The 27983-nt window shown below is 33.8% G+C and overlaps 4 protein-coding genes across 4 annotated transcripts; 2 read left to right on the plus strand and 2 right to left on the minus strand.

Annotated features, from left to right (window-relative positions):
- Window positions 1-2366: 2366 nt before the first annotated feature.
- thoc7 (THO complex subunit 7) lies at window positions 2367-3407 on the minus strand. Its single transcript, XM_090109483.1, has 3 exons — window positions 3271-3407; window positions 3038-3161; window positions 2367-2909 (listed from the first exon to the last, which is right to left on the minus strand). Exons 1-3 carry the CDS (start codon window positions 3278-3280, stop codon window positions 2435-2437), a joined length of 609 nt encoding a protein of 202 aa, XP_089965609.1. The 5' UTR covers window positions 3281-3407; the 3' UTR covers window positions 2367-2434.
- Window positions 3408-3793: 386 nt separating this feature from the next.
- On the plus strand, window positions 3794-4712 carry LOC149902777 (uncharacterized). The gene is made up of 3 exons (XM_090109183.1): window positions 3794-3996; window positions 4076-4267; window positions 4574-4712. The coding sequence occupies exons 1-3, from the start codon at window positions 3938-3940 to the stop codon at window positions 4665-4667; spliced, it is 345 nt and encodes a 114-aa protein (XP_089965309.1). The 5' UTR covers window positions 3794-3937; the 3' UTR covers window positions 4668-4712.
- On the plus strand, window positions 4695-10994 carry LOC149902778 (solute carrier family 35 member F1-like). Its single transcript, XM_090109182.1, has 4 exons — window positions 4695-4821; window positions 5546-5913; window positions 6911-7053; window positions 7834-10994. The coding sequence occupies exons 1-4, from the start codon at window positions 4770-4772 to the stop codon at window positions 8009-8011; spliced, it is 741 nt and encodes a 246-aa protein (XP_089965308.1). The 5' UTR covers window positions 4695-4769; the 3' UTR covers window positions 8012-10994.
- A 380-nt stretch (window positions 10995-11374) lies between these two features.
- Ctr9 (RNA polymerase-associated protein Ctr9) lies at window positions 11375-27906 on the minus strand. The gene is made up of 19 exons (XM_090109181.1): window positions 27722-27906; window positions 27537-27635; window positions 27200-27439; window positions 26717-26985; window positions 26088-26283; window positions 25756-25983; window positions 25286-25492; window positions 24890-25044; window positions 24573-24743; window positions 24022-24236; window positions 23540-23697; window positions 23198-23326; window positions 22616-22878; window positions 22084-22294; window positions 15220-15422; window positions 14178-14307; window positions 13205-13458; window positions 12606-12890; window positions 11375-11892 (listed from the first exon to the last, which is right to left on the minus strand). The coding sequence occupies exons 1-19, from the start codon at window positions 27755-27757 to the stop codon at window positions 11709-11711; spliced, it is 3633 nt and encodes a 1210-aa protein (XP_089965307.1). The 5' UTR covers window positions 27758-27906; the 3' UTR covers window positions 11375-11708.
- Between the last annotated feature and the right edge of the window lie 77 nt (window positions 27907-27983).

Here is a 27983-nt window from a genome sequence, read left to right on the forward strand (position 1 = left end):
TTTTAATATTTGATACCACAAACATAATAATTTTCTCTTGCGGAAACGGAAAGTCTCTCAAAATTAAAACGTGAAATCCGCTTGAGCAAAGCTGTGAAGGAAAAGCTACCTTATATTATTGATAATATCTTATTCTTCATCATACGTTCAAATTATGTACTTAGTTCAAGAATTATATTGTTTGTGTACATTTATCATTTAGGAAATGTAAATTCTTTGGAGGTCGTCCTTGAGTCGTGTAACCTTTTACTTTGTGTACATAAAAGCGCTTTTGTATTTAGGTGTAAGTCCGTAGAGACGGGTTATTATACCATGACACACGATAAATGTTTCTTTTACGGCCGCTGCGCTACGGTTTAACGAGCTGAACTTTCGTTTGTAATGACTGGACAGCTTCTAATCTTGGATGTAATAATCGTTTAGTCCTTTATTTTCGTTACTTTTAAGACCTAGTTTTAAACAGTAACTTTTGCACGCCTCATAAGCGAAGCGTTGAGGTGGGTACTACTGTCACTTCGCGCAAAACATCTGATTTTTCAAACTTAAAATGTCTTTATGTATCATACATTGCACTTGTAAGATAATACATACACACACATATTAAGAAAAAACACTATTTTTAACGTTCATGATATTTTTGATGTCATTTTTGTTATTTAAACTAGTTAAAAAACAGTTTAAAAAAGTTCTGTCTTGGACGTCCGTGTGTCTGTATGTGCGGATCCTTTTTCTTGTTAACACGATAGCGACCGAAATACTTTACTAATCGAGTCTTTTTTTTTCTCTTACGCTTGAGTATGCTCAGGAATAGAACCCTTTCATTTTTCAGGGTCTGATTCGATGTGGTTTAATTGTTATTAAATAAACAAAAATAATAATTAATAAATATTTATTAAAAAAAAAATATGAGGCGTGCACTTTTGGATTTTCCAAATTATTTATGATTACAATCGGTACCTAGGTATTATAATTACAGTTCCCTACCTACTTTGATTACCTATTATTTCCTTTTTACATTTTTAACTTCTGAGCTGTAATACAAAATATATATTGTATGTGGTGTATTTTTTAACGTCCAACTTCGGGCAGTTTATCGAATCCAAGGCCCATCTAGCTGCTAAAAAGCTCGGAATCCTTAACAAGGTTATAGACAATATTTCACACCTAGGCAGCTTCTTAATCTCTACCAAGCTCAAGTCCGATCCTGTGTTGAATATTGTAGTCACTTGTGGGCAGGCGCAGCTAGATGCCACCTTGGAGCTTTGGATTCGATCGAAAGACGTGCCAAACGTATAATAAACAACCCTTCATTAGTCGAGTCTCGTCTCTTGAGCCTTGAGCATCGTCGTGAGGTGGCATGTCTTTCGGTGTTTTATAGGTTACATTTCGGTGAGTGTGCGTACGGGTTGCACAACCTTATCCCTTCATCTCCATTCCTCAACCGCACTTCGAGACGTGGCGAGGGACTCCATCCTTATGTTGTAGATATCCCTCCTATTAGAACACGTCGCTTCGAGTCATCTTTCTTAATGAAAACGGCTAAGGAATGGAACTCTCTCCCTAGCTCCATATTTCCCGCACAATACAATCTGGACCTTTTCAAATCGAGGGTGAACAGGCTTCTTCTAGGCAGACGTGCATCCAAGTAGACCACATCGCCGCTTCCCGTCAAGTGGGATCTGCCTATTAATTATAAAAAAAAATGTGGTATCCTATCGAACGGATGTACCGGTTCTGATTTGGTTTTCAAATGCATGCAGCCTATTCCAAAAAATAGGTCCATTGAAATGTTACATTTTTTAGGTCTAACCTTGCGTTTTTTAGAGGACGCAATTTTATTTGTTTGATATGTAGGGGGGAGTTAGTGTGAAGCCAAAACCTAGTTTGTGGGGTCCCGGTCACCACTCTTGTCCCACGGCCGCCATCTTGAATATAGCGGTTGAAGTGGTTTTTACGATAAGTATATCTCTTGAACTATTTATCTGATTAAAAAAAATTGCTAACATTATTTGCTGCAAATTAAATTCTCTACAACTTTAGTCCAGAAACTTTTTATCGTAGAAATATAAAAATTATGATCGAAAATGTTCAGAAATTAGAGATATTTATATTTAAAAAAAAACGTTTTTTTTATTATTTTACGAAGAAATCATATCAGACCATTTTTGTATATTGTTTTGTGAGGAACAACTTTTATTTACAACATTTTTTCATTAAGTAAATAGTGACCAGAACTTGGTAGAGAAGCAGAATTTGATACACACTCGGCTATGACAATATATCGCTTTTGCAGGCGCCTTCGAAGTGCAGGTTATCCTAAATCCTAAAAGGTTAAACTAAACTAAAATTCTAAATAAAACCAAATATGGACATTTAATTAATTTTATTATTCCAGAGTTATGATAAATTTTATAAAACTATAAAAAGTATTATTTTAAGTTTCCATAGCTGATTCTTTCATTTCTACATCATCAGAAATGGATTCTAATTCTTCAGGTTCATCTAACAAGGCTTGTAACTGATGTATTGAAGTCACTAACACATGGAATTGTTTCTTTCTTAATGCCAATCTACTTTCTAACTGCTGTTTTGTCGTCTCCAATGTACTTAATTCATTCTTTAGGGTACTCAATTGATCCAATGTTTCTTTCCTATCAGGCTGTTCACTTATAACTTTTGCTAATACATCATACTCTATTCTATTTTTGCGTACAGTCTTTGCTTGGGCCAGATCAATTTTACTCTTTTCTATGTTCTTCTTCGCAATCTCTATGCCACTTTCAAATATTTTCGATAAATCCTCATAACTTTTAAGTTCTGCTGTCATCATCTCGGTACCAAGCTGAGATTTTGTTACAGCAAATTCACATTGTGCAAGTTGTGCTAACATGCGATCATGTGTGGTTTTGCTAGAACAAGGAACAATGAAACTTATATTTATTTTTTTTATACAGTAAGTATACATTATCATATATTTTAATGTACAAAAAGTTATATTGCATCATACAACAATTCACAAAAAGGTAGGTAAGGTTACCTGTCTTCTGGTTTTTCGTCTGTAGCATTACACCATCTGATTAGTGTCTTCAACAAAACATTAAGCCTCCTATCATCACCAGTACCATCACCATCAATCAATAATCGTCTGCGTATAACGTCCTCTGAATGAAAAGGAAAAAGAAAAATATAGGTAGGTACAATAGCAATCATAATTCTATGGGATATTACGCGATAAATCAATAAATTTTATTGTATATAATATATACTAACCGTCACCCATTTCAAAAGGCTGGAAATTTGATTTACAAAGTCAGCTTAATAATATTCAGGTTATGCTAAAACTTTTATTTTCAAACATAAACATTCACGGGCTCACGACGGCGGACGGCTTGCGTTTATAATTTATATTTGACATTTGACAGATGGCACAGGGCACTTGCCAGTTGCCACCACAGAACAAGTAATATTTGCCGCTTGATCATTATTTAGTTTTGACTTGACATTGCCATTTTAACATGTTTTTAAAGTTTTAACCGCGTGATTTTGTGATAGAAATAAAGGAAACAAGCGGCCTCACTTTTCCCGCGACTGAACCGCAAATTGTTACATAATGCATAATGCTAGATTTCAAAATACACAGACTCGTACTAGGAAGGAAGGAACTGTCCTTCTCACGTCCTTCTATTTATTTTATCTATATATTTATATATTTTATCTATTTATTTTATCATCTGTGATATGCGCATTTCGTGTGTCAATTGTCAATGTCATATTAAATTGTTATATACAATTTTCAATTTTGCTTTGGTTTGTATTTACATAATACATATATTGTAGAAATAATGGCTATAATTTTAGCTGTGTTCCGTATTGAGAAACTTATTTGTGTACAAAGTACGTAATATTGATCAAGAAAGAAAAAATTCAAGGAATTGCAATGGAGAATGTGAATTTCAGTGAAAAAGTAGAGGTGTACTTTTCGGAGTTAGGGCGATGGTCGGGATAGTTTGTTTATGAAATGTTGTTTGCATGGTTCTTTAATGCTTAATATTAATTTATTAAATTACTATTTCAGGAAAGTTTGGCGTAGTATTGTGCTGGGTCAAATATTATCCCTATTACTCAGTGGAAAATGCATATTAACAACACTTCTACAAAGTGCGACTTGGCAATTTCCTACGACAGGTCAACTCGTAATCCCTTATTTAGCTCTTTTTATTCTGTTCATACCGTCTTTACTTTGTAATGGAGTTAAGAAATTATCAAAGTAAGTTTGTATTTATTTAATATTAACTTATTAGAACTTACTTGTAATAATTTGAATTATTTATATTTTAATCTAAATCTAAACTTGACAAATTATTATGAAGACTTAGAACTATCTTTCATTTATTGACCAAGCATAACATTTTGACTTTGATTCATTCATTTGAAATAAAATTAAAAATAAATTACTTACATTCATTTGAATAACAATGAACTCGATAGTATTTGTTGGATATGTTATCAGGAACATACGTCTTTCTTACTAACATACTACATACCTTACCAGCTAAAAACACTGTTTTTACAGGAAATGGCTAATAGTTCTCCTAGCATGCATACTAGACGTAGAAGCGAGCTGGTTGCTAGTGATGTCGCAGCGGTTTACATCAGTGTTGAGCTGACAGCTGCTAGCCTGCAGTGGTGTAGGTGCGGCTTTAGTTGGTGGGGCCTGGAGGGGACAGAGACTCGGTGTGGCTCATGTAGCTGGTGCCACTCTTGGTTTGATGGCAGTTGTTTGCGTTGTATGGGCTGATGTGGAAGGGGCTCCTACTGATGGTAATTTGGTTTTATAGTAGGTTTAAGCTCAAAAGCTGCTATATAAATATGCACTACTAGATTTCCGCCCGCGTTTTCAAAGGAAAACCCGCATATTAGTTCCCGTTCCCGTGGGATTTCCGGGATAAACCTATCCTATGTGTTATTCTGATGTATAAGCTATATTGTGGTAAAGTTTCATTCTAATCCATTCAGTAGTTTTTACGTGAAAGAGTAACAAACATCCATACTTGCATACTTACAAACTTTTGCCTTTATAATAGTAGGAGGATATTAGATGAAATCTGCCTGAAGAAATAATTTGAGTACTATATAATTGTTCAGTTGATTTTGTATGATTGAGTTGGAACTATAAATAAAGCTTTCACAAGTTTTGTAATTATTTAGAGAGAAATCACTTCTTTATTTCAATTATAAATTTCATTTTATACATTCAGTAAGTTATATGTTGTAGGATTAATCTATACTAATATTATAAAGCTGAAGAGTTTGTTTGTTTGTTTGTTTGAACGCGCTAATCTCGGGAACTACTGGGCCGATTTGAAAAATTCTTTCGGTGTTAGATAGCCCATTTATCGAGGAAGGTTATAGGCTATATATCATCACGCTACGACCAACAGGGGTGGAGCCACGGGGGTGAAACCGCGCGGAGCAGCTAGTATCTTAAAACAAGCTTAAGATAAATCTAAATAAAATGCAATATTAATGCAATAAAACATTTCAGGAAAGAACCAGTTAGTTGGAGACATGCTATGTCTCGGTGGATCACTTCTATATGCATTAGTAACAGTGCTGCAAGAAATAATGCTCAAAACACAAGCCTGCTCAGAATATTTAGCCATGCTCGGACTCATTGGTGGCTCTATATCTTGTTTACAAACATTTTTCCTGGAGTTTAACGAATTGGTATCATTCTATTGGTATGAAGTTGAAACGATCATACAATTGGGAGGCTATTGCTGTGTACAAACAGTATTTCAGATATTACAAAGCTTTATGTTGAGGGACGCTGGTGCAATTATACTGCATTTGTCTTTCCTATCGGCGGATTATTATACTCTGATTGCTGGGATGTTCATTTTTCAGTTTAAGGTGAGGAAAATATTTTTTGGATTTGTGTCATATGTTCATGTTATTTTTTTCAAATATGGGAATAAAAAAACGTCAAGTAAAAAAATAATTAGGTGGTTGCCTATTCCCTACCATGATTACTGATTCATATTTTGGAATTTTTTGTCCTGAAATGTGACAGGTTGTTTTGCATGGATGATAATGCTATGATTATTTCAATTAATTTTTATTAACCATGCTATTTATGTATTAATATATAGATACTATAATATAATTATTTACAATATAGAGTTGAAACCTCCTCCCTCCCTCCTAAATCACCATAATATAATTATCTATTAAATAATTCAAGGAAGATTTATATCACTTTATCTATACAGGGTGTCACACTATTGGTATACTAAGCGCGAAGAGACTTGTAGTTTTGCATACACTGATCACGTAAAAAATACTCAAACAACAAAATTACATCAAAAATTTTTTGCTAAATTTTTCCTGAAAATTCATGTTTTCTTCTCTAGCTTCGCGCAGCCGGCATATACCGCTTCTCTAATGTGAGCATTTTGTCTATGAAAACATAATCTTAAACGATAGCTCACGTGCTGGTGGCAAAGTTGGGCGGGTTGCTTGTTATGGGTGTACACATAGACTTTTAAGAATTCATCTATTTCAGAAAAAAATGCGTCTGGAATTTTATAAGTATTTTTTACGTACTGAGCGTATGCAATACTATAACCTCCTTTGAGCTTAGTATACCAACAGTGGGACACCCTGTATACATAACTAGCTTTCCGCCCGCGGCTTCGCCCGCATTTTCAAAGATAAACCCGCATAGTTCCCGTTCCCGTGGGATTTCCGGGATAAAACCTATCCTATGTGTTAATCCAAGTTACCCTCTATATGTGTGCTAAAATTCATTGTAATCGGTTCAGTAGTTTTTGCGTGAAAGAGTAACAAACATCCATACATCCATACAAACTTCCACATTTATAATATTAATAGGATGTTATTTTTCCAGTTCCACGCACTATACTTCCTATCATATCTCCTAGCGATGGTGGGAGTGTTTCTGTTCAGTTCGCGGCCCACTCGCCCGCCCCCAGCGCCTGTGTTACCGCAACTTGTGAACGACTCTGTGCAATCGCAGGATAATGTTTCTATGTAAGTATTATAATAAAATATTTGTGTGATGAACATAGATGTTTGCTCTGTGTCTGGGTGTTAATTATCTATCAGCCATCTGGTTTCCATAACACAAGCGAAAGCTTAGTATGGGATCAGATTGTGCCGTGCGTGAAAATTGTCCTGAAATATTTATTTATTTATTATATTTTGGTTAGAATACATAATAATATCAGAGTTAAAATACAAATTTCTAGTGAGTTAGTTATTTGTATCTGAATAAAATAAGAATATAATAATAATAGCATATAGGAATCAATTAAAAGACCATTCAAACTTATAGCAAATTTAGTGTTAATTTTTGTTAAGTTGTCTTTTAAGAACAGTCTAAACCAGGGGTTCCCAATCTTTTTCAACTCGCGGCGCAGCTTCATGTTAACTTTTTTGTTACGATGCCCTACCCACCCAACCTAGCTAGTAAACAATAATAACAACAAGGAAACAGTCACTATAGTTACCTAATAATAGAAATTAGGTTAGGCTATCTTGTATGTCATTTTACGACGCTATGTTTCTTACCGATTCAAGCGCTTAGAAAAGGTACTCGCTAATATAAGCAGATCGACTCGCGGCGCCCCTCTAGATCTCTACGGCGCACAGTTTGGGAACCCATGGTCTAAACCTTATATCTGATAAAATTCTAGCAAAATATTTTATCTGTAATTTCTTTTTAACCCTGGCAACTATAAAAAATATCCATGTCACTTTCAATAATCATAAAAGGCTTAAAGTATTCAATTTATATCAATTATGTTTCAGGGAATATACAGTACCAACATTAGACTGTATACCATTATCAGAAGGATTGGAACCGCCCATGAGCCGAGATACGACTTTCACATCATTTCTCGGAGGCCCACAAAACATCCCTAATGGAAATGCTACCTTTGGTATATCTAACGCACAAAATTCTACAAAAGAACAAGAACAACTTTAGACTTTAATTTAATCAGTATAAAGTATGAAATTGCGAAATTCGATAGAAAATACCAATGGTACATCTAACGCACAAAATTCAACAAAAATACGAGAAGAACTTTAGATTTTAAGTTACGCTAGATTTTAAGTATGAAATTGCCGTGACTTAAATTTTATAGTACAATTTTATTTCCTATATAAGGAATGTCGATACATAATACTTTTTAAAAGTCTCTGCAGCTCATATGTATAATGTTCTCTCAAAATCTATTTAACTTTTTCATTAAATCGAAAGAAATAATGTTTGTTCAGTAACCAAATGAACTTCTGTGTGCCTCATAAAGTTGATTAAACAAACAAAAAATCTTGTTGTAGTTAAAAAGAAAATGTAATATTATATTTACTTATATTTGTTTGAACTCTAACTGTCCGACTCCAACATATAAAAAGGGCAATTTGCCAATTTCTTACTATAATCTGTTTAATATATAAAATTAAACATACTATGTGTATAAATTGTACGTAACTAAGTGTGGAGTGTGCTGCACATCATTTTGTTTTTTTTTTGTTTTAACGAAAAAGTTATACTTAAGATTACTCAGGCTTAATATTGAATATCTCGTTTAATTATAATATATTTAATGAGCTATTTTTAATCTTGCATCAGTGATATGAAACTATGGATTTGTTCTAATATTCTAAATAATTCAGATTTTATCCAGTTTATAAAATATTTATTTTCACGTAGTTGAATATTTGAAGATATTATAAAAGTGATTTAGCTTTCCAACTCATAGAAATTAATGTAGTATTATTGTTATTACTCAGTAGGTACCTTAGCACAATATACTCAAGATAATCTAGTCAAAAATATTGCTTTTAAATATTATACTCAAATATATTTAATCAAAAACCTTCTAAAGAATGTTGTTAGTAGAATTAAAAAAAAAATATTTAAAATCGGATATAATATTTGTATACTATTGCTCAATTATTGCTTTTACTGTTACATTCAATAACTTTTTATACCAACAACATTTTTTAGATGACTCTATAAAAGACCAGTACTACCCCCCTAAGGTTTTAACGATAACTGCCATAATCGAATTTTACTCTTATATCTACATAGAAGTTTACTATGACATTTTAGACTTATCGGTCTTTTAGAAGATAATATAGATCTAACTATGTTTAAATTAAATATTGAGAGAAAAGATTATTGTAAGATTTGAAGTTAGAATATAGCCTCAAACAATGGCTACCACTTTCTCATTGTACTCATAATGATGTATTGAAAACATAAATTATTTTACATGCATAATTATTTTTGAAAAGCACAAATATGAATTAATATTTAAGAAATTTTATCAAAATAGCAGAAACATATTTTTGTTGCAATATTATAAATATGAACATTATATTATGCCAAATATTACCACAAAAATATAAACAATATAATATTATGCCAGCTAAAAGCTTTCTCTATAAGAGCTATTACAGGTGGATGAATTGCAATTAAATAATTTAAATAAATTAGGTTTTATTAAAATATTACTTACCAACTATTTGAATTTGCTGACCTTACTTTGTTCCTATTTCTATGTTATAAAATACTATCTCTTTGCTATAAAAATTATACTATGCTATTAATTTTTGACTTTGTCTAAGAATTTTATTTAAATACTGTTATGTGTTATGTTTTAAAAACCATGTTATTTAAGCGGAATCTAGTCAATGTGTTATTAACTTTTAAGATTATAGGATATGTGGGAGACCTAAAGCTAAAATTAGTCACTTGGTAAATGAATTAAAAAGCAGGAAAGGTATGTACCTATATTTAAAAAAAGAAATATAATAAACTCATGAAAATCAAAAAGTTTTCAGTTGCTATCAAACGAGATATTTTTGTGTGAGTACTTACTCATAACGCACAGTTATTTTTTTTAATTATTTCATTCATATTTATACAAATTTTTGCCATTTTTCAAAGTAAGTACATTCTTCATGAAAATTTCACCAACACCACACACATCACAGTAAAAAATAATATGGATGGAATGGTTGTGTAATCGCTTATAGTAGGGCTAGTTTAGGATCAATGTTTAGATTTGAAACTCCATATAATGCACTATGCCATGTTCATTTATATCATCAAAAGATAGTTCAATTATCATATTTTCTATATAGTTTTTAATTTTTATTACTTTGACACAAAAAAATATAACAAAACACATGAAAATTAATATTAAGTATATTGTTTTTGTTTATCATGGTATAGGAAATTATAGTGGAGTCTAGTCATAACCATTAGTATAAGAACAAATGGGTAATCGACATACAAAACAAAAAATCTCATCACAAAAATTTAATTTAAAACACCAATGATTGTAACGAAATATATTTTTGCTTTAATAAATGTAACAGTGTAGTTAGGTACGTAAAATTTTATTGTCTAGTTTACTTACATGTTTTGAAATAATTTTACCGAATACTGCATTTAAGTAACAATCTTTAGATTGTATCAATACAATATAATAAATTATACAATATTTATGAAATTGTTTTATTTCAAACCAAGGGAACCCAGTTTCAAAGAAATAATGATTTATTTCCTACTAGATGTGCTCCGCAGTTTCACCCGCATTGCTCCCCTCATGTTGGTCTTAGCATGATGATATATAGCCTATAGCCTTACTCAATAATTTAACTCAATTACTCAATTAAATAGTCCTTTTTATTTATTCATAGACAAATCATTTGCTCCTTTACTTCTCTTGATAACATTTATAAATAAGAAAATGTAATAAAACATGGAAGTATTCGAAATTAGATTCAATTCTATTTTGATTAAATATTAATTAAAAATAATTAGGTATATTACTCAAATCCGAAAATTGGATACCAATGAAAAAATTATCATGACATAGAGCTGATAATATTTTGATGATGGAATCGGAAGGTAGCCATGAACTCAGTAATTAATTGATTATGATTCGTGTCGAAAAATACACTAAAATAGTATTAAATAAAAATAACTACGTTAAAAAACGGGCACCGACTTCAAACCTTTTTAGTAAATAGCACATCTAAGTAATATGTAGTAATTAATACATAATATCAAATCTTTTTTATTGTTTACTTTTCCGTTATTGAAGTCGGGTTTTTTAACGTAGTTATTTTTATTATTAGCGATTTAACGCTATTAATTTCTCGATTACTAGTTAGTGTTAATTTCTTTTGAGCAAGCCATATATAATAATGTTTTTGCAGTGAAATAGAAGAAATTATGTATAAACTATATAGATCTTAATAATATGTATTATGTCTGTACCTTAAAATAATTATTTCTAGAATATTCCAGGTTAAAAATAAACAAAATTAATTCATTACAACGTTTTTATTATATTATTTTACAATATCAAACGCTTAAAGTTTACAATACAAAAAAGAATGAAATACAGAAGGAAAAAGAAAAATCTAGTACACCGTATGAACATGTCAGAATTAATTATATTGTCTTGTATATTGCGAGCTTGGATAATAATTGACTTTGAACTTTGCTATTGGTCTATTATAATAAGTTAAACAAACTATAAGAATATATAGAAATGTTGTGTGAACCAAACTCGATAAGAAAGTAAGGAAAAAAAACTATTTTTTAACACATAAATAAAACACTTGATACCTTTTAGGTATAATCTTAAATCATATGTACACTAAGCTTCATCTTCACTAGCTGATACAGACTTCCTAGACTCAGGCGTTGCTGGTCTGGAGTTCCTGGATCCAGATCTAGATCTAGATCCAGACCTAGATCGTGATCCAGAACGACTACGGGACCCACTTTTAGACCTGGATCGGGATCTAGAAACGCTCTTTGATTTGGAGCGGCTTTTGGACCTGAAATAGAAAAATGTTTATGATATAAAAAAAACTTGTTTAATAAATGTAATATTGTATTGACGAACTCCTTTCTAACGCCTGGATCGTAAAGATTGGCTTATATTTACAATTCGAATGTAACTAAGCGATGTTGGGGGCAAAAACTATAGTCGGATTTTTAATTAGACGAAGCTAACTGACGTTTACTGTAGAGTTTTTGATGAAATTAAAATAGCGTTGTCACAAAGTGAATGATTGAAAAATCCGGAATGAATGAAATTGCCTCGATCGTCTAGTGAATATTTAGTGTGTAACAATATAACATCAACAAAACAATAATGACAACAAACACAACGTAATTCGTTACAATTAACGAAAAAATTTACAAAAACAATAACTAAACAGCGTAAGAATAAAAATAAAAAGCTGATTGTAATTACATTCTACTAGTAACTTATTACTTATACAGCTATATAAATAGAAATAAGTAATGTTATTTTATAGTTTTCATTGTTCACTCATCTGATTGAATGATAACTGAATTCCTCACTATTACTTTAAATATGGCAGCATTATTTTACAAAGTGACATTAGCTGCTGTCAGATAACTTCGTGTAATTAAAAATCCAACTATAGTAAGTAGTATACTATAATTAATATAAAGTATTACTTTGTTAATGTCTAGACGGCGTAGTACATACATAGATAAAAATATAAATAAGGGAACCCACCTTGACCGAGATCTCGACGGACTTTTCGACCTCGACCCGCTCTTCGATCGAGATCTACTCTTGGATCTCGACTTGCTTCTCGACTTGGATCTCGACTTGCTTCTCGACTTGGACTTCGAGCGGCTCCTCGACTTGGAGCGACTCTTGGACTTGGACCTACTCCTGGACCTCGATCGTGAACCACTTTTGGACCTGGATCGGCTCTTGGATCGACTTTTGGACCGACTCTTCGCTGAGCCCGAACGCGATCGACTGCGCGATTTCGATCTGCTTTTCGAGCGAGACCTATAAAGAAATGCACATTTGTTATATTTTTTATGAATTCATCTACCAGCATCATACATGTCCTTTATTTTTATGGTTGCCTGGAAGAGATTGCTTTAAGCAATAAGGCCGCCTATTGTGTACTTACCATATTCATGTTTTCATGTTAAATTATATGTTTTTACTACTGGTACTGTACAATAAAGTGTCATAAATAAATTAATAAAAAATGTATTGTAAAATTAAATATTATTCATCAGCCTTATAAATTACTTGTCACTTTTATTTTACTTTAATCAGTTTCCATAAAAAATAGTCTTATATTAATTACTTACCTATCGCTATCCGAAGCCGACATAATCCTCTTGCGTCCCTTGTTAGCGGGCGGGCTGCGACTGCCGCTGCGACTGCGACTGCGACTGCGACTGCGACTGCGACTGCGACTGCGACTGCGCGACTTGCGACTCGCGTCTGAATCCGATTCGGACGTAGAGATTGTTTCCTTCGAAACAATTTTCGCACGCTGTTTGCTGCTGAGCTTCTCTTCAACCATTTTGGCTTTTTCGCGACGGCCGATGCCCCTTTCTCCCTAAAATTGTAAAAAAATAAATAAATAACTCTCTTTAATGATAAGAGCACACACATTTCTTTTTTGTTTAATTGTATAGATATATTGTGTATAGATATCGCCTAATTAATTATTAATTTCTGTGAATGTAGTGTTCATCTGTAATAGTTGTGCATAATTATGTGTAAATCCTATGTTACTGTTTTACGTGAATGACAATTATGTAACAACTGGTGATGAACCTTTTTAATAATTAATAAAAAAAAACATAAGTGGCTTAACGAGTCTCTTAGCTAGAATATATGGTTTGAAAAGTTAATCTGATCGTTTTATTTCCATCCCACATAATAAACATTTGATTTGCCTAAAAATTAGATTTATATTGTTCTAATATCGTGTTCGAGTGTTTAAGTGAATCCCGCGAAACTTCTTTATACAAAAATAAATAAAAAATTTAACTTGCAGAACAATTTGTATCACGTCAATTAATTTCCACCAGGTCAAACCTAATTTCTACAAGTAAGTCAGTACAGTAAAGTCGGTTTACTGACGATAGTTGAACATGACAACGTCCGATTGTGCTTCTTTGTCGTTCGTTCCGCGCTCTCGCTTGCACTTCAAGCCTTACATGGAACGCCTCAGAGCGAGGTAACGCCGCATGAGTCATGTTTTTACGTGCGTGTAGCCGGCTCTATCGAATTATAAGACGTTGTCACGTCAAAAAAAAAGATATAACATACCTTCTTCTTGCCTCTTTTCCTGGGCGGATCGCTGTCGCTGCCACTGCCACGTCGGTCGCGCGTCTTCTTGCCGCGCCCTTTCTTGCCTTCTCCGGCTTCGCGCTTGCGTTTCTTTTGTTTTGGCTCGCGACTGCAATTTTCATTATTTGATTATTTATGTAGGTAATATGTTTTGGAAAGGAGAATGACCACGGGTGGTATAGGTAAAATTTTAGTTGTGCCACGTGTTCGTGATATAAGATATTGTTAATTCCTATTTCCTATTTGTATTTATAATGATCATATTTATCACTATTAAGCCGTAATTATACCGAATAAATAGAAATAAAAGTAAAAGTTTTTGTTTTGACACATAATATATCTATCTCTCTTGCAAGCGTCATATTATGTTTCTATTTGAAATGAATGTGTTCGACGCATTGTTCGACGTTATTTATTTATTTATTTATAATTCTTTATTGAACAAAATATGAGAAAACAATAGTATGCAAAAAGAAGTAGAAATACAAAAGCATAATTTGCCCAAAAGGCGGCCTTATTGCTAAACAGCAATCTCTACCAGGCAACCTGGCGGGAGAGGAAATGCAAGAAGATTATGGGATAGTGCAAAAATACAAACAAAGTATTAATGCAAAAAGAACAAAAATAAATGTATAATTATATAAACATACACCTACACTTTTATTTTTTTACACGGTTATTTTTACACGGTTATTTATTTTGAAATAATGTTTATTAGGATTGTATATACATATGTGTATATGTGTGTTTCTTGTTATTAATAATACTAGATTTCCGCCCGCGGCTTCGCCCGCGTTTTCAAAGGAAAACCCGCATAGTTCCCGTTCCCGTGGGATTTCCGGGATAAAACCCATCCTATGTGTTAATCCAAGTTACCCTCTATATGTGTGCTAAATTTCATTGTAATCGTTTCAGTAGTTTTTACGTGAAAGAGTAACAAACATCCATATATCCATACATCCATACTTACAAACTTTCGCCTTTATAATAGTATTAAGATATTAAGATATTGTACACTGACCCCTCCTCCCGTGGCCGGTCGCTGCCGCTGCCCGAGTCGGACACGTACTCGTCCCGTCGGCGGCGGCCCTTCGCCTTGCTCTCGGTCGGCATGTCCGCGAACAGCAGCGCGTTCTTCGTCTTTTCTTTGAACTCTTGACGCTTTTGTAACATCTCCACTGTGCTTTTGGCCATTTCTTCCTCGCGGCGTTTGCGCTCTTCTTCCTGAATGTTAAAATTTGGTTTAGATGGGGTTTTTTATGTATAGCAAACATGTAATTTGATTATAAAGGATTAAAGAAAGGAGGCTTATAAATTGTTTTAAACAGTTATAGAAATTGAGGTCAGTTTTTAAAAAAAGTTTTAGGATAGCTCGTCATAGAAATTGAGGCTAATTTTAAAGCACACAGAATATGTATACGATTTTTTCAGATTTTTAAGGGTACACTGACATTATAGTCACTAATAGTGCTGAGATATACCTAGTGCTTAAATTTAGATATAAGTACTAACTATAATAATATTAACTATATAACACGTGTAACCTAGTTTTGTATCTATTTAATAAGGCATCTTTTATATCAAATATACAGTATTCATTCAGCAGTCCTAGTGTTTCAATCCTCTCCCGAGGCACCACCTTACATGGCGACCCTGCCTAAAGTTGGTGCACGCGCGCGTGTATTTTGACACCGGCCGCCGCGTCGCCGATTTACATATATGGTACTGTGTGTTCTCGGCCCGAGCAAATTAAAGTATTAAAAATGAGTATATTAAAATCTTTTGGAGGCAACGCAAGTGTGAGCTTCAAAAAATGGGGAAGCAGCAGTCCAAGGAAGACTACATAGTTATAGCGCAAAATTCGGCAGGGGGCACGAATAGTGCGCCAGTTGACCATTTTGAAAACTATTATTTATGGAGTATTCAAAATATACAGAAAATGCCACTTAAGGTGGATACGACAGGAGGTTGTGAATAGCAGCAGGGAGCGTCGTTTTTCGTTTCGACGGCGCCAGGCGTACCCCGACTTGAAAATCGGCGAGAACGAGAACGAAGTGTAGTGATGTAAAAGTGAAAAAAAAAAAGCAAACAAATATTTAATAATAAGTGTAATGTGAGCGTGTAAGTGTTTTCGTGAAAATTCGGCAAAGTTGATAAACATTATATTTAGTGGACTCTAAGCGTATAGTATTATTTACTATATAAAAAAAAAAAATGTGTATGTTATCGAATAGATAGGTATTAAAAGTCATGTATGTCATGTAACCTAAATATAAAAGATGACAAAAATTATAATCAAATGTAGTTAAAAATATTATTCTAACATAGTGTAATGTGTATACTTACTTGTATTTTATAATAAATTTTACAGTTATTGTTAAAATATGCTGAGAAACGAGGTCTTCAATTCTATTCAGGTATGTTAATATATTTTTATTATCATTAATTATATTATGTACTGTTAAACTCTATGGCAATATTTTTAAAGAAATTATGTGATGATTTGCTAGCTATTAGAACATATTTAATTAAAATAGGACCTTCTAGACGACAAGGTAAAATATTACAAACAAAACTAGGCGAAGCTAAATGTGTCATTACAAAATATAACAACTACATAGGTAGTTTGGATAAGCAAAGCTTAGGAGAGGATGAGCTTATTGTTTTTAAAAAATATTGTGAGGATTTGAAGAAATTATTTGCGGAAATTACTGAATTGTGTCAAATTTCAGAGAATTTTAAGAGTTTTTCAACAATGGATAACTTTGACCTAAAAGTAGCTTTGAGCTTATTGCCAGTAATGAATGATGAATTGTCTAATTTACGACAACTTATCGATGGAATTGAATACTATAGTTCGGTTCTAAATGATGAGTCACAGTCGCATTTGATATCTTTTGTTTTGAAAAGCCGTTTGTCGCAATCTGCTAGGCTAAAATTACAAACAAAGTACGATACTGTTCAAAATCTTTTAAATGATATGAAAATGCTTCTTTTACCTAAAAAGTCTACGAGTGCTTTGCAAAAACAATTTTTAAATTGTAAGCAAAATGACGCGTCTATTGATGCGTTCGGAAAAACTTTATCCGAATTATTCGTTGAACTTACAATTTCTCAATCCGAAGGCAATGAGGAAAAGTTTAATATTTTAAAATCAATAAATGAAAAACAGGCAATTCGGCAATTTAGTGACGGATTGAGAAACCGTAGGATTGGCACCATTATTACGGCGCAGAGATTTGAATATTTGAAAGATGCGATTCAAGCCGCAATCGACGAGGACGTTTCAGGCTCAAGTTCAACCGCTGAAGTGTTAACACTAAGACATAATAATAATCGTTTCTTTAAAAACACTTCCAGGCCGCCTTCTCATCAGAACACTCCAAGAGGTGCGTACAACAATAATAATCGTTGGCAAGGCAACAACTGGCGACAGCCGCCTACCAGCACCAGACAATGGTTCCAGCAGCCTCAATCGCAGCCACGGGGAGCGCCCCGGGGCAGAGCGTCATATCGAGGTAGAACTTTTAATAATAATTATTTTAGGGGTCGTAGACCATTCAGAGGACAGATTCGTACAGCAGTGACTGACGAGTCACAGCCTCAATCGAGTTCATCCACTCAGAATTTAGAAACTGAAAATGAGTTTTTTCGTGCCTATAACATATAGTATTTTAGCTAGCGATAGTAGTTATTACATAGAGTTATTTTATAGAAACAGTCACGTATTTAATTGGCTTATAGATACGGGAGCCTCAATTTCGGCTATTAAATATAAACATGTTTTAGATTTTGACATCCCAATTAACAAAGAAAATATTACAATAAATGGGATAGGTGGAAAGGTACAGGCTATCGGATATGTATGTTTACAGTTGACGATACACGGGCAGTGTATTAGTCATAAGTTTTATGTATTTGACACCTTGCCTTGTAAGTCGCACGGTATTCTAGGGCAGGAATTTTTAGGAAAGTATGGAGCGGTCATTGATATGAAACATAATAATCTGTCACTATGGATTAGTGAATCTAAACAAATATCTTTGCAATTATTAGACTCGTGTAGTAATTTATTATCGTTACCTGCTAGGTCAGAGTCGATTCATTTTATTAATACTAGTTTAACAGAGGAATGTTTGGTATGTACGAAAGAGTTGTGTGAGGGCGTATTTATTGCGAGTATGATAGTACATCCAATTGATGGTAAAATACCAGTCCGAATTTTGAATTCGACCTCGAAAGATATAACTTTGTCTGAAATTAAACTTGATATACAAAATTTGAAGGAATATAATATTTGTAGCTTTGATAAAATTGAGAAAAATGCATCGCGAGTTAAAAAATTATTTTCAAAGTTGAATTTAAGTAACTTAAATAAAGAAGAAAAAATTAATATAGAAAGTTTATGTGCTAAGTATCCCGATATATTTTATTTGGAAGGAGACAAATTATCAACCACTGATATTTATCAACACTCAATTAAAGTAAAACCAGATATTCAGCCAATTTTTTCAAAGCCTTATCGATTGCCTCATGCATTGAAAAATGAAATTAATAACCAAATTGATCAAATGTTAAAAGAAAATATTATTGAACCATGTCAAAGTGAATGGTCCAGTCCAATTTTGTTAGTGCCAAAGAAATGTGACCAAAGTGGAAACAAAAAGTGGCGTTTGGTTATAGATTACAGAAAACTAAATAACAGTATACATGATGATAAATTTCCTCTTCCAAATATAACGGAAATTTTAGATTCTTTATCCGGTTGCATGTATTTTTCTCATTTAGATTTACATCAAGGCTATTATAATGTGAGCTTGGACCCAGACAGTCGCAAGTATACTGCTTTTTGTTCGGGACAGTTTCAGATGACTAGAATGCCTATGGGCTTAAAGACCAGCCCTAGTTCATTTTCGCGCATGATGACTATGGCGATGACAGGGTTAACATATGAAAAATGCTTAGTGTACCAGGACGATCTAGTCTGTTTTAGTAGGGACTTATCTAGTCATATCAAAAATTTACAGTCTATTTTTGAAAGATTACGAAAAGTCAATCTAAAGTTAAATCCGCAAAAGTGTATTTTCTTACAGAAGGAACTGCTTTACTTGGGTCATATTGTATCAGCAGAGGGTGTTATACCAGATTCGGATAAAATAGAGATTGTTAAAAACTACCCGGTTCCTACTAAAGTCGATGAAGTCAAAAGATTCGTTGCCTTTGTGAACTATTACAGGAAATTTATTCCTAATTTTGCAACAAAAGCGTATGCGTTAAATAGTTTGTGTCGGAAAAATGTAACTTTCAAATGGGATAAAGAATGCCAAAAATCATTTGAATTATTGAAACAAAATTTAATATCCCATCCTGTATTACAATATCCTGATTTTTCAGAGTCTAATCAATTTATTCTACAAACAGATGCATCAGGATACGGCGTAGGTGCAGTTTTGTGTAATAGCGACGGTAGGCCTGTAGCGTATGCTAGTCGTAGTCTAAATAAAGCAGAAAAAAGGTATCCGACTATTGAAAAGGAATTGCTTGCGATTGTATGGGCTGTAAAGCATTTTCGTCCATATTTGTATGGAAGGACATTCAAAATTCAGACTGACCATAAGCCACTTATGTATTTGTTTGGAATGCGAGATCCATCTAGTCGTTTAATTAAATTTAGATTAACGTTAGAGGAGTACGACTTTGTAATTGAATATTTGAAAGGGAAGAATAATTCGGCCGCGGATGCACTTTCACGTTTGCATTTAACTTCCGAGGAATTGAAAGAGATGAATGAAACGGTGATGAATGTAATGACGCGTGGTCAGTTGGCTAGACAACAACGGGATGCTATTATTTCTAAGAACGATTGGCCTGATCAACCAAAAGTTGTAGAAATACATAGTAAACCGAAATATTTCACGGAGTTACGTTTCATAAGCGCTTATGAATTAAATCGATATCGTAAAATGAAAGAGATAACGTATGAGAAGGGATGTTTGAGTTATGTACCCTCAATGAATACTATTTTTATTAATTTAGCTTCTCGATCGCAATTATCGCCAGGCGAATTTGTGAGAGAGCTAGATATATTTTGTAGGAAAATAAATATTAAAGAAGTATACTTCATCAAATCGGAGAAAAATAATATATTTGTGGAAAAGTTAATAAATGAGATAGATAACATAAGTAATTGGTCCGGACCACGTATATGTATTTTAAGGGGAACAAAGAGAATAAGTAATAAAGACGATCAGCGTGTAATTTTAAATGATTTTCACATATTACCTACAAGTGGACATGCTGGCATAAGACGAATGGTAAATAACATAAAGAAATATTATTTTTGGCCAAGATTAGAAGCTGATGTTGTAGAATTTATAAAAAGGTGTGATAAATGTCAAAAACAAAAACATTCCTCACACTATACTAAGGAGCCTATGACGATAAGTTCAACGGCAAGTTCGGCGTTGGAGAAAATATATTTAGATATTGTAGGACCGTTAGATAGGGATTACGATAATTACGTATACATTTTAACTATACAATGTGAGTTGAGTAAGTATATCGAGGCTTATCCATTAACGTCAAAAAGGTCGAGTGAAGTAGCTAGGAACTTTGTTAACAATTGGATTCTCAGGTATGGTATCCCGAAGGAAATTGCTACAGACAGAGGTACGGAGTTTTTATCGGACACAATGAAAGAGGTTTGTAAACTTTTGCATATTAACAAGCTGCAGTCAACCGCATATCACCATCAAAGTATCGGTGCCTTGGAGAATTCGCACAAACAATTGGGTAACTACTTGCGAATACAGACAGGAAATCACCCAGAAGCTTGGAGCACGTGGCTTCCATTTTGGTGTTTTTCCTATAACACTGCGGTACACACAGAGACCAAGTTTACTCCCTATGAGTTGGTGTTCGGTAAGAAATGTAATTTACCATCAAATTTGCAATCTGCACAAGTTGAGCCTTTGTACAATTTTGATAATTATCCTTTAGAACTCAAATTTAGAATACAGACGTCACAAAAAGAGGCGAGAGAAAATCTTATATCTAGTAAATTGAAAAGAAAAGAAAAGTATGATCGTAATATTAATCCGGTTACTTATAAACCGAATGATTTAATTTTAATAAAAAATGAAACAGGCAATAAGTTTCAAAACATATATTTAGGTCCATATAAAGTAGTAAGGGAATGTTCACCCAATGTAGAAATACTTAAAGATAATAAAAACTATGTTATTCATAAAAACAGAACCAAAATGTATTTTGAACCGATTACCTAATAATTTTGTTAAAAGTTACGGTTTTAAAAATGTATTTTGAACCGATTACCTAATAATTTTGTCAAAAAAGTTTATAATATTATGTACTAATTAGTTTGAAATGGAAATAATTATGATAATATGACATTGTACTGTATGAACATAAGTAAGCTAAAATAAAATAAATTGTTAGTGTTTATTTTATTTTTTTTATTGCGGTGGAGATGAGATATACCTAGTGCTTAAATTTAGATATAAGTACTAACTATAATAATATTAACTATATAACACGTGTAACCTAGTTTTGTATCTATTTAATAAGGCATCTTTTATATCAAATATACAGTATTCATTCAGCAGTCCTAGTGTTTCAATCCTCTCCCGAGGCACCACCTTACAGTGCCTCGATCCATGGTCGTAAGGTCACAGTAGGTCCACCACCATCATGGTCACGGAAGAATTCTACCATACCCGTGGCCCCGTCGTCGATGCGGCTTGACGGAACACAGTGGGGTTTTGGTCGGTAGGAATCCGACATAACCCACGGCCCCATCCCCGGAGGCCGTGGGTATCTATGCAAGATTTCCCCACTTAAAAAAAAAAGGTCCACCACCACATACCTGCTGCCGGCGGAACGCCTCCCGCTGCTCGCGCTGGCGGTCCCGCAGCGTGACCTCCTCCTCGTGCTGGCGGCGCGCGCGCGCCACGTGCCACTGCGCCTGCGACAGCAGGTCCGCGCACGTGCGCGCCTCGCCCGCCGCCGCGCTCGGCTCGTAGCGGGCCCGCTCCGCGCCCTCCCCGCTCTCCACCGTCGCCAGACGTTGGAAGTACCTGCGAATTACATAACATATGTGGTTAGTTACTTAGACTTTTGAAGTGAAACTTCTGTAGATGCGTTGAGAGTAAAATGTCAAGGTTTCGTCGTGTGGATACCGTCACATCATGAAGTAAGTCGACGATTCTGTATCTTTGAATCTTGCCAAAGAAGTTTCACTTCAGACACACTGCACGGCACACACGCTCTTTTTTTAATAAAATACACATAATTTTGATAGAATAACTTTTTCATGTTCATCGTTATGTTCTTTTATACAAATTAAACAATATAAAAACAAATTTAAGATTTTTAATAATCAGAAACATATGACTGACCGGTGCGAGACGTGCAGCTCGTGCACGGCGCGCAGCACGACGCGCAGCTCGGAGCGCTCGTCCTTGAGCACGTGCGCGGCGAGGCGGCGCAGCGCCAGCGCCGTGTTGAACAGCAGCGCGGTGTCGTGCGGCGCCACGCGGCGCGCGCGCAGCAGCGAGCCCCGCGCCGCGCGCGCGCGCCCCGCCAGCGTCTGCGCGCGCGCCAGCCACGTCAGCCACTCCACCGAGTGCGCCGCACGGAACTTGCGGATGCAGTTCTCGTACTGCACACACCGACACACGCGCGTTACTTAGGTAATAAGAGGCAAGTTCATCATACAACTGAATGGATGCTTATCATGAATTAAACGAATTATTATTATAAGACCTGCATTCTAACTACAAGAAAAATAATATAAACAAGACTAGTTATTAAACGTGACCCTCAGAATTAAAATGTTCTTTAAATAAATAGTTACTAAAATATACTGTTAAGTTGTTTAAGTCAGGTTCCACTGACACTATGTCCTGTGGAAGTGGAACCTGACTTAAAACATACACTTCACTTTATACCTTGCAATGTATTTAAGAAAATAATCTCACCATCTGTATAGCATTGATGTATTGTTTCTGTTCAACATATATGTGTGCGATGTTCATCCACACATCCGGAAAGTCGGCAGTTGCCTCTCGCACTTGGGCGAAAATATCACGCGCTTCATTTATACAACCCTGAAATGTAAATACAGAAATTACTACTCTTACAGAATTTTTTAAGCAGAAAACCTTACTATTATTTCTGTACTATTTACAATTTTTTCTTTTAGTATTTTTATGTTTATTAAGTAGTAGACAGGGTACAAAACTATAACATATTATAATGGAGAATCCTGTAATAATAATTAATTTAAATTGTAATGAATCTGTGTCTCTCTGATTTCTCACCTTATGCGCCAATACACAACCAATACCGTTGGCTGCCCAAATGTTTTTCTGGTCGTTCTTCAACACTTGCTTGTACATAGCGAGTGCTCTCTCCTGATGCCTCTTTTCACGATCCTTCTCCCGGCACGGCTGGTGAAGAGTTTGAAGCCAAACATTTCCTAAATAGAAAATAAATTCGTATTAATAATAAAAAACCTACACAACTACAATTAATTAAAAAAAAACATTTTCCTATGATACAAAGTACACAAACTACAATAATTGTACATCCTACTAATATTATAAACGACAAAAGTTTGTAATAATATATTATTGATGTTTGTTACTCTTACAAAAAAAAACTACTATAGAGATTTGAATGAATTTTTACTATATTATGGGTTGCACATCAATCACACAATATATTTCAATCAAGATTAAAAAAAACTATAATAATAAAACCATCTCCATCATCGTCTATTATCAAAAGAGATAAAACTTACCAAGAGCGATCAGCGAGTACGCATCGGTAGAAGTAGACGAATTCTGCAATATCCTTTCGAATTTCTTCTGTCCCGGGCCCCACTCCTGTTGAGCTAAATGCAGGTTGCCCAATAGAGACCACGTGTCCGGGTGCTCTATATTAACTTTCAATGCTTCCTTGAACCAATCGGACGCTTCGTAGATCTGACCCTTGTCGCGCGCCATGCAACCTAACCTAAAATGTATGGTGTGTTTTAATAGATTTGATGTCTTTTATTTATTTTAAAAGGAGTGAAAATGAAACGAATCCAATTATCTAGCATTTAGCATTTGAAAACAAAAAAATTAGAACATGATAACAAAAGTTTATGCTCTTAAAATTAAGAATTCAATAAAATTTCATCATGAAAACAAAAAAATGTATACATAACTCAGGAAATGTTTGATTTTGACAGCTACAGCACTGATTTTTAATGATACCAACTGACTCAGATTTCAAAATCATTTTTTTTTACGTTTATCACAGTTAAAACATGCTAGTATGAAATAAACACAAAAATTAAAATATTACCTCAAGTAGCAATCAATATAATTGGGATGTTCCTTCAATATATCCTTATACAGTTTTTCAGCTTTGTTGTATACACAGAGTGCTTCATTCAACCTAGCTAGATTGTACATAGTGGTAACAGCGATAGAATTATAGTATTGTGCGTCTAATGTTTCGGCATCTGCTTTCTCTCTGTAAAATAATATGTTAAAATGTGAATAATTTATTGGAATAAAGTATGTAAGATATGATATTGTGTTTCATTAAAGATCATCTCCAATTTAACCCTTTTAGTAAAAAAAAATATGCAAAATACATGTTGTTTCTATAAACCATACCTTTCCAAGGCTTCTTCCAAATATTTCATAGCTTCAGGTAAATTACCAAGACGATAATGAAGAGCAGCCACGTTATTTAGAATTTCCGCAGGGATGTCAGCATTGACCTTGTCTTTTAGAATCTTCATAGCTGTACTATACGCATTCAGTGATCCCTGAAATAATTTATTAAAATAAGCAATGAATATGAATTAATATAAAGATCAATATACAAAAAAGCCAAATTAAATTTGGTTAATACCTCGCATCAGTACACCTAAAAACATGACATCACATTTTTCTATTCTTTAAAAAATTATATTTAAAAAGCATTTGAATGCTATAAAAGTAAAATATCAAATTCAATATACCATCTCTTTAAAAAGAGCACAGTTTATATGTCTAGTAAGTACTTACCTGTAAATCATTTTGTTCCAATATTTGTGCCAATTCAATCCAAGCCTCCACATCATCAGGGAACTGTTCAGTGACCTTCTTTAAATGCTGTCTTGCAATGTCCCTTTGTAATTGTGAAGGAGAGTTAGCATACAAAGAACCAAGAATTTTCATTGTCTCATAATTTCCCGGTTGTGCTTTAAGTACTTTTTCGAAACACTGTGCTGCCTGTGGGAAAATAAATGTAATACTTTTTTAGTTTTTTACAAAGAATATATAGATAGAATTCTTATTTGTTTATTTATTAGTTGATTGGTAAAAGAGAGTTTATCATTAAGATTATGCAAATTAATAAATATAAAATAAATAACTAAATAGGTCTGCTTGAAAAATATAATAAATAAAATTCAAAAAGATAATTCTGAAGATGTAATGATCTGACTGCACCTTCTATGTATAAGTTCTTACTTAGGTACTTTATTATGACTTACATTTTCAGTGTCTCCTCTGTAGATATACATTTGTCCAAGACCATAGTGCGGCAATACAAAGTTGGGAGGGGCAAACTGTGTTGCCTGATAATAATACTGAAAAGCCTGATCACAATCGCCTTGAGCATGAAAAGCTCTAGCTAGATGATGGCAACTCTCTGCCCTCATTGCTTCATTTTCTGTGTTATGAAATGCATGTAATGCAAGATGTTGCACTTTGCCATAATCCTAAAACAAAACAATGAATTAAATTGATTATTAAAAAAAATAACAAACATTATGGAAGTAAATTTCTTTCAGTAGTTTTATATATTATAAAAATTATACTGCACCTTCTTGAAGAAGAAATGGTTGGCCAAGTGGTTTAATACCATTGGATTTTTGGGATCAATGGCATATGCCTTAGACAGCATTATCACAGCCATTTTATTGGATTCACTCTCTTGTTGGTTGAGTTTTAATATTGACAGGCCCACAAGTGCTCCTACACATTGTGAATCAAGTTGTAATGCTCTTTCAAAAGCCATCCTGAAATTTTTGATAGTTTAGAAAAATGCAATACCAATATGAGCTACAATCCTTATACCCAGCTAGAGGTTATAACTGGAATGTTTCAGATAAAATACACACTTGCTGAATATTCCATAATTTTCATTAAGAAATACCTGGTTACAATCAAACAAAATGGTACATAATAGATGTTATAGTTTTTTTTTTCACTGAAAACACTGTTTTGCACATTTAAGTTTAACCTTATGTATAACTAGCTGTGCTACGCACTACGCAGTTTTACCAGCTGGGCTCTGCGACAGGAGTTGGTCTTAGCGTAATAATATAAAGCCTATAGCCTTCCTCGATAAATGGGCTATCTAACACTGAAATAATTTTTCAAACCGGACCAGTAGTTCCTGAGATTAGCGTGTTTAAACAAACAAACTAGATAACAATAAATATACTTTACCTAGCTTTCTCCTGGTTATTTAATTTCATAAAGCAGTGCCCCATTCCCAGACGAAGAGCAGCAGGGCTGTTAGGGTTGGTTCTCAGCGCTTTTTTATAAAACGCTAAAGCGCCTCTGTAATCCTTACGATTGAATGCAATACAAGCTTTACCAAGTAGAGAAGGCACATTGTTTGGTGATTGATTTAGTACAAAATTAAACTGTGTGTCTGCTTGCCCCATCTTATCACCTTCAAGCAGGCAAAAGTATGCACGGCCAAGTAGATGATTCTGAAATTGATTTTTAACTTAAAAGTCATCCAAATTAGGCTATTCAGATTTTATCAATATATTCAATATTCAATTAGTTACGTTACAAAGTTTTCTATACTAATTATACAAATAATATTATTAAATTGTAGTGCTGTTTAAACCAGCTCTACAAATAATTAATGTCAATATGTTTGCTGTTTTAAACATTGTACATAATATACACTATACATACCTGGTCATACATAATAATTTTATCTGCCATAGTGTACAGAAGTGTAGCTTTTGTAAAAAGCTCTTTTTTCTTGTCTTTTGACTTTTCTTTATTTGCTTCTTGTACATAGTACGCGGCAAGCATGTCGAGAGCACGCATTTGGTCCCTTTCAAAGTCCCTATAGTCAATGTTGGCATCCACACGGGATGCCTCCAGTATTTTGAGGAAATCATCGATCTTTTTTTGTTTGTAGTACGCAAGCTAAAGTGGAAAAATATATAGATTAGAACTATAGATTTGTTTTATTTGAAAAAATTAAAACGATGCAAAACATTTTAGAGGTTAAAAGAATACTTACAGCAACATTGATCCACACATTAAGTTGAGAGCGTTCTTGTTGTAATATACTCAAAACTTCATCACCTGATGGTAGCTGTTCTGGGTCGAGCTCAATCACCTAAAGTATTATGAAAACAAAATGTAAATTGCTGATGACATTTCATTCCAGTCGTAAACATAGTATGAGATTATGATAAGTCTTACCTCATCGGTGCTCATCAAAGGTATTTCGAGCGACATTTTAAGGCTTTTTTTGAGTGCCTCTATCACAAATTAAACATTTTAGATGAATGAAAATTAAAAAATTATTTTAAATTCACTGAAAAATCTCGCTTGAACTTGATACGCGATCGCGAAGTTGACAAGTATCACAGAAGTATCGGCGTCTGTCCAGATTCTGTCACTGTCATCAAATCAACTACAAATGTCAAAAATCAAAATCATGCCTGAGTACAAGGCTATTTAG

Source organism: Colias eurytheme, chromosome 14 (genome assembly GCF_061535395.1).
Source record: "Colias eurytheme isolate Ceu_HAF_F1 chromosome 14, ilColEury1 Martin Lab GWU primary, whole genome shotgun sequence".
Taxonomy (NCBI): Eukaryota; Metazoa; Arthropoda; class Insecta; order Lepidoptera; family Pieridae; genus Colias; species Colias eurytheme.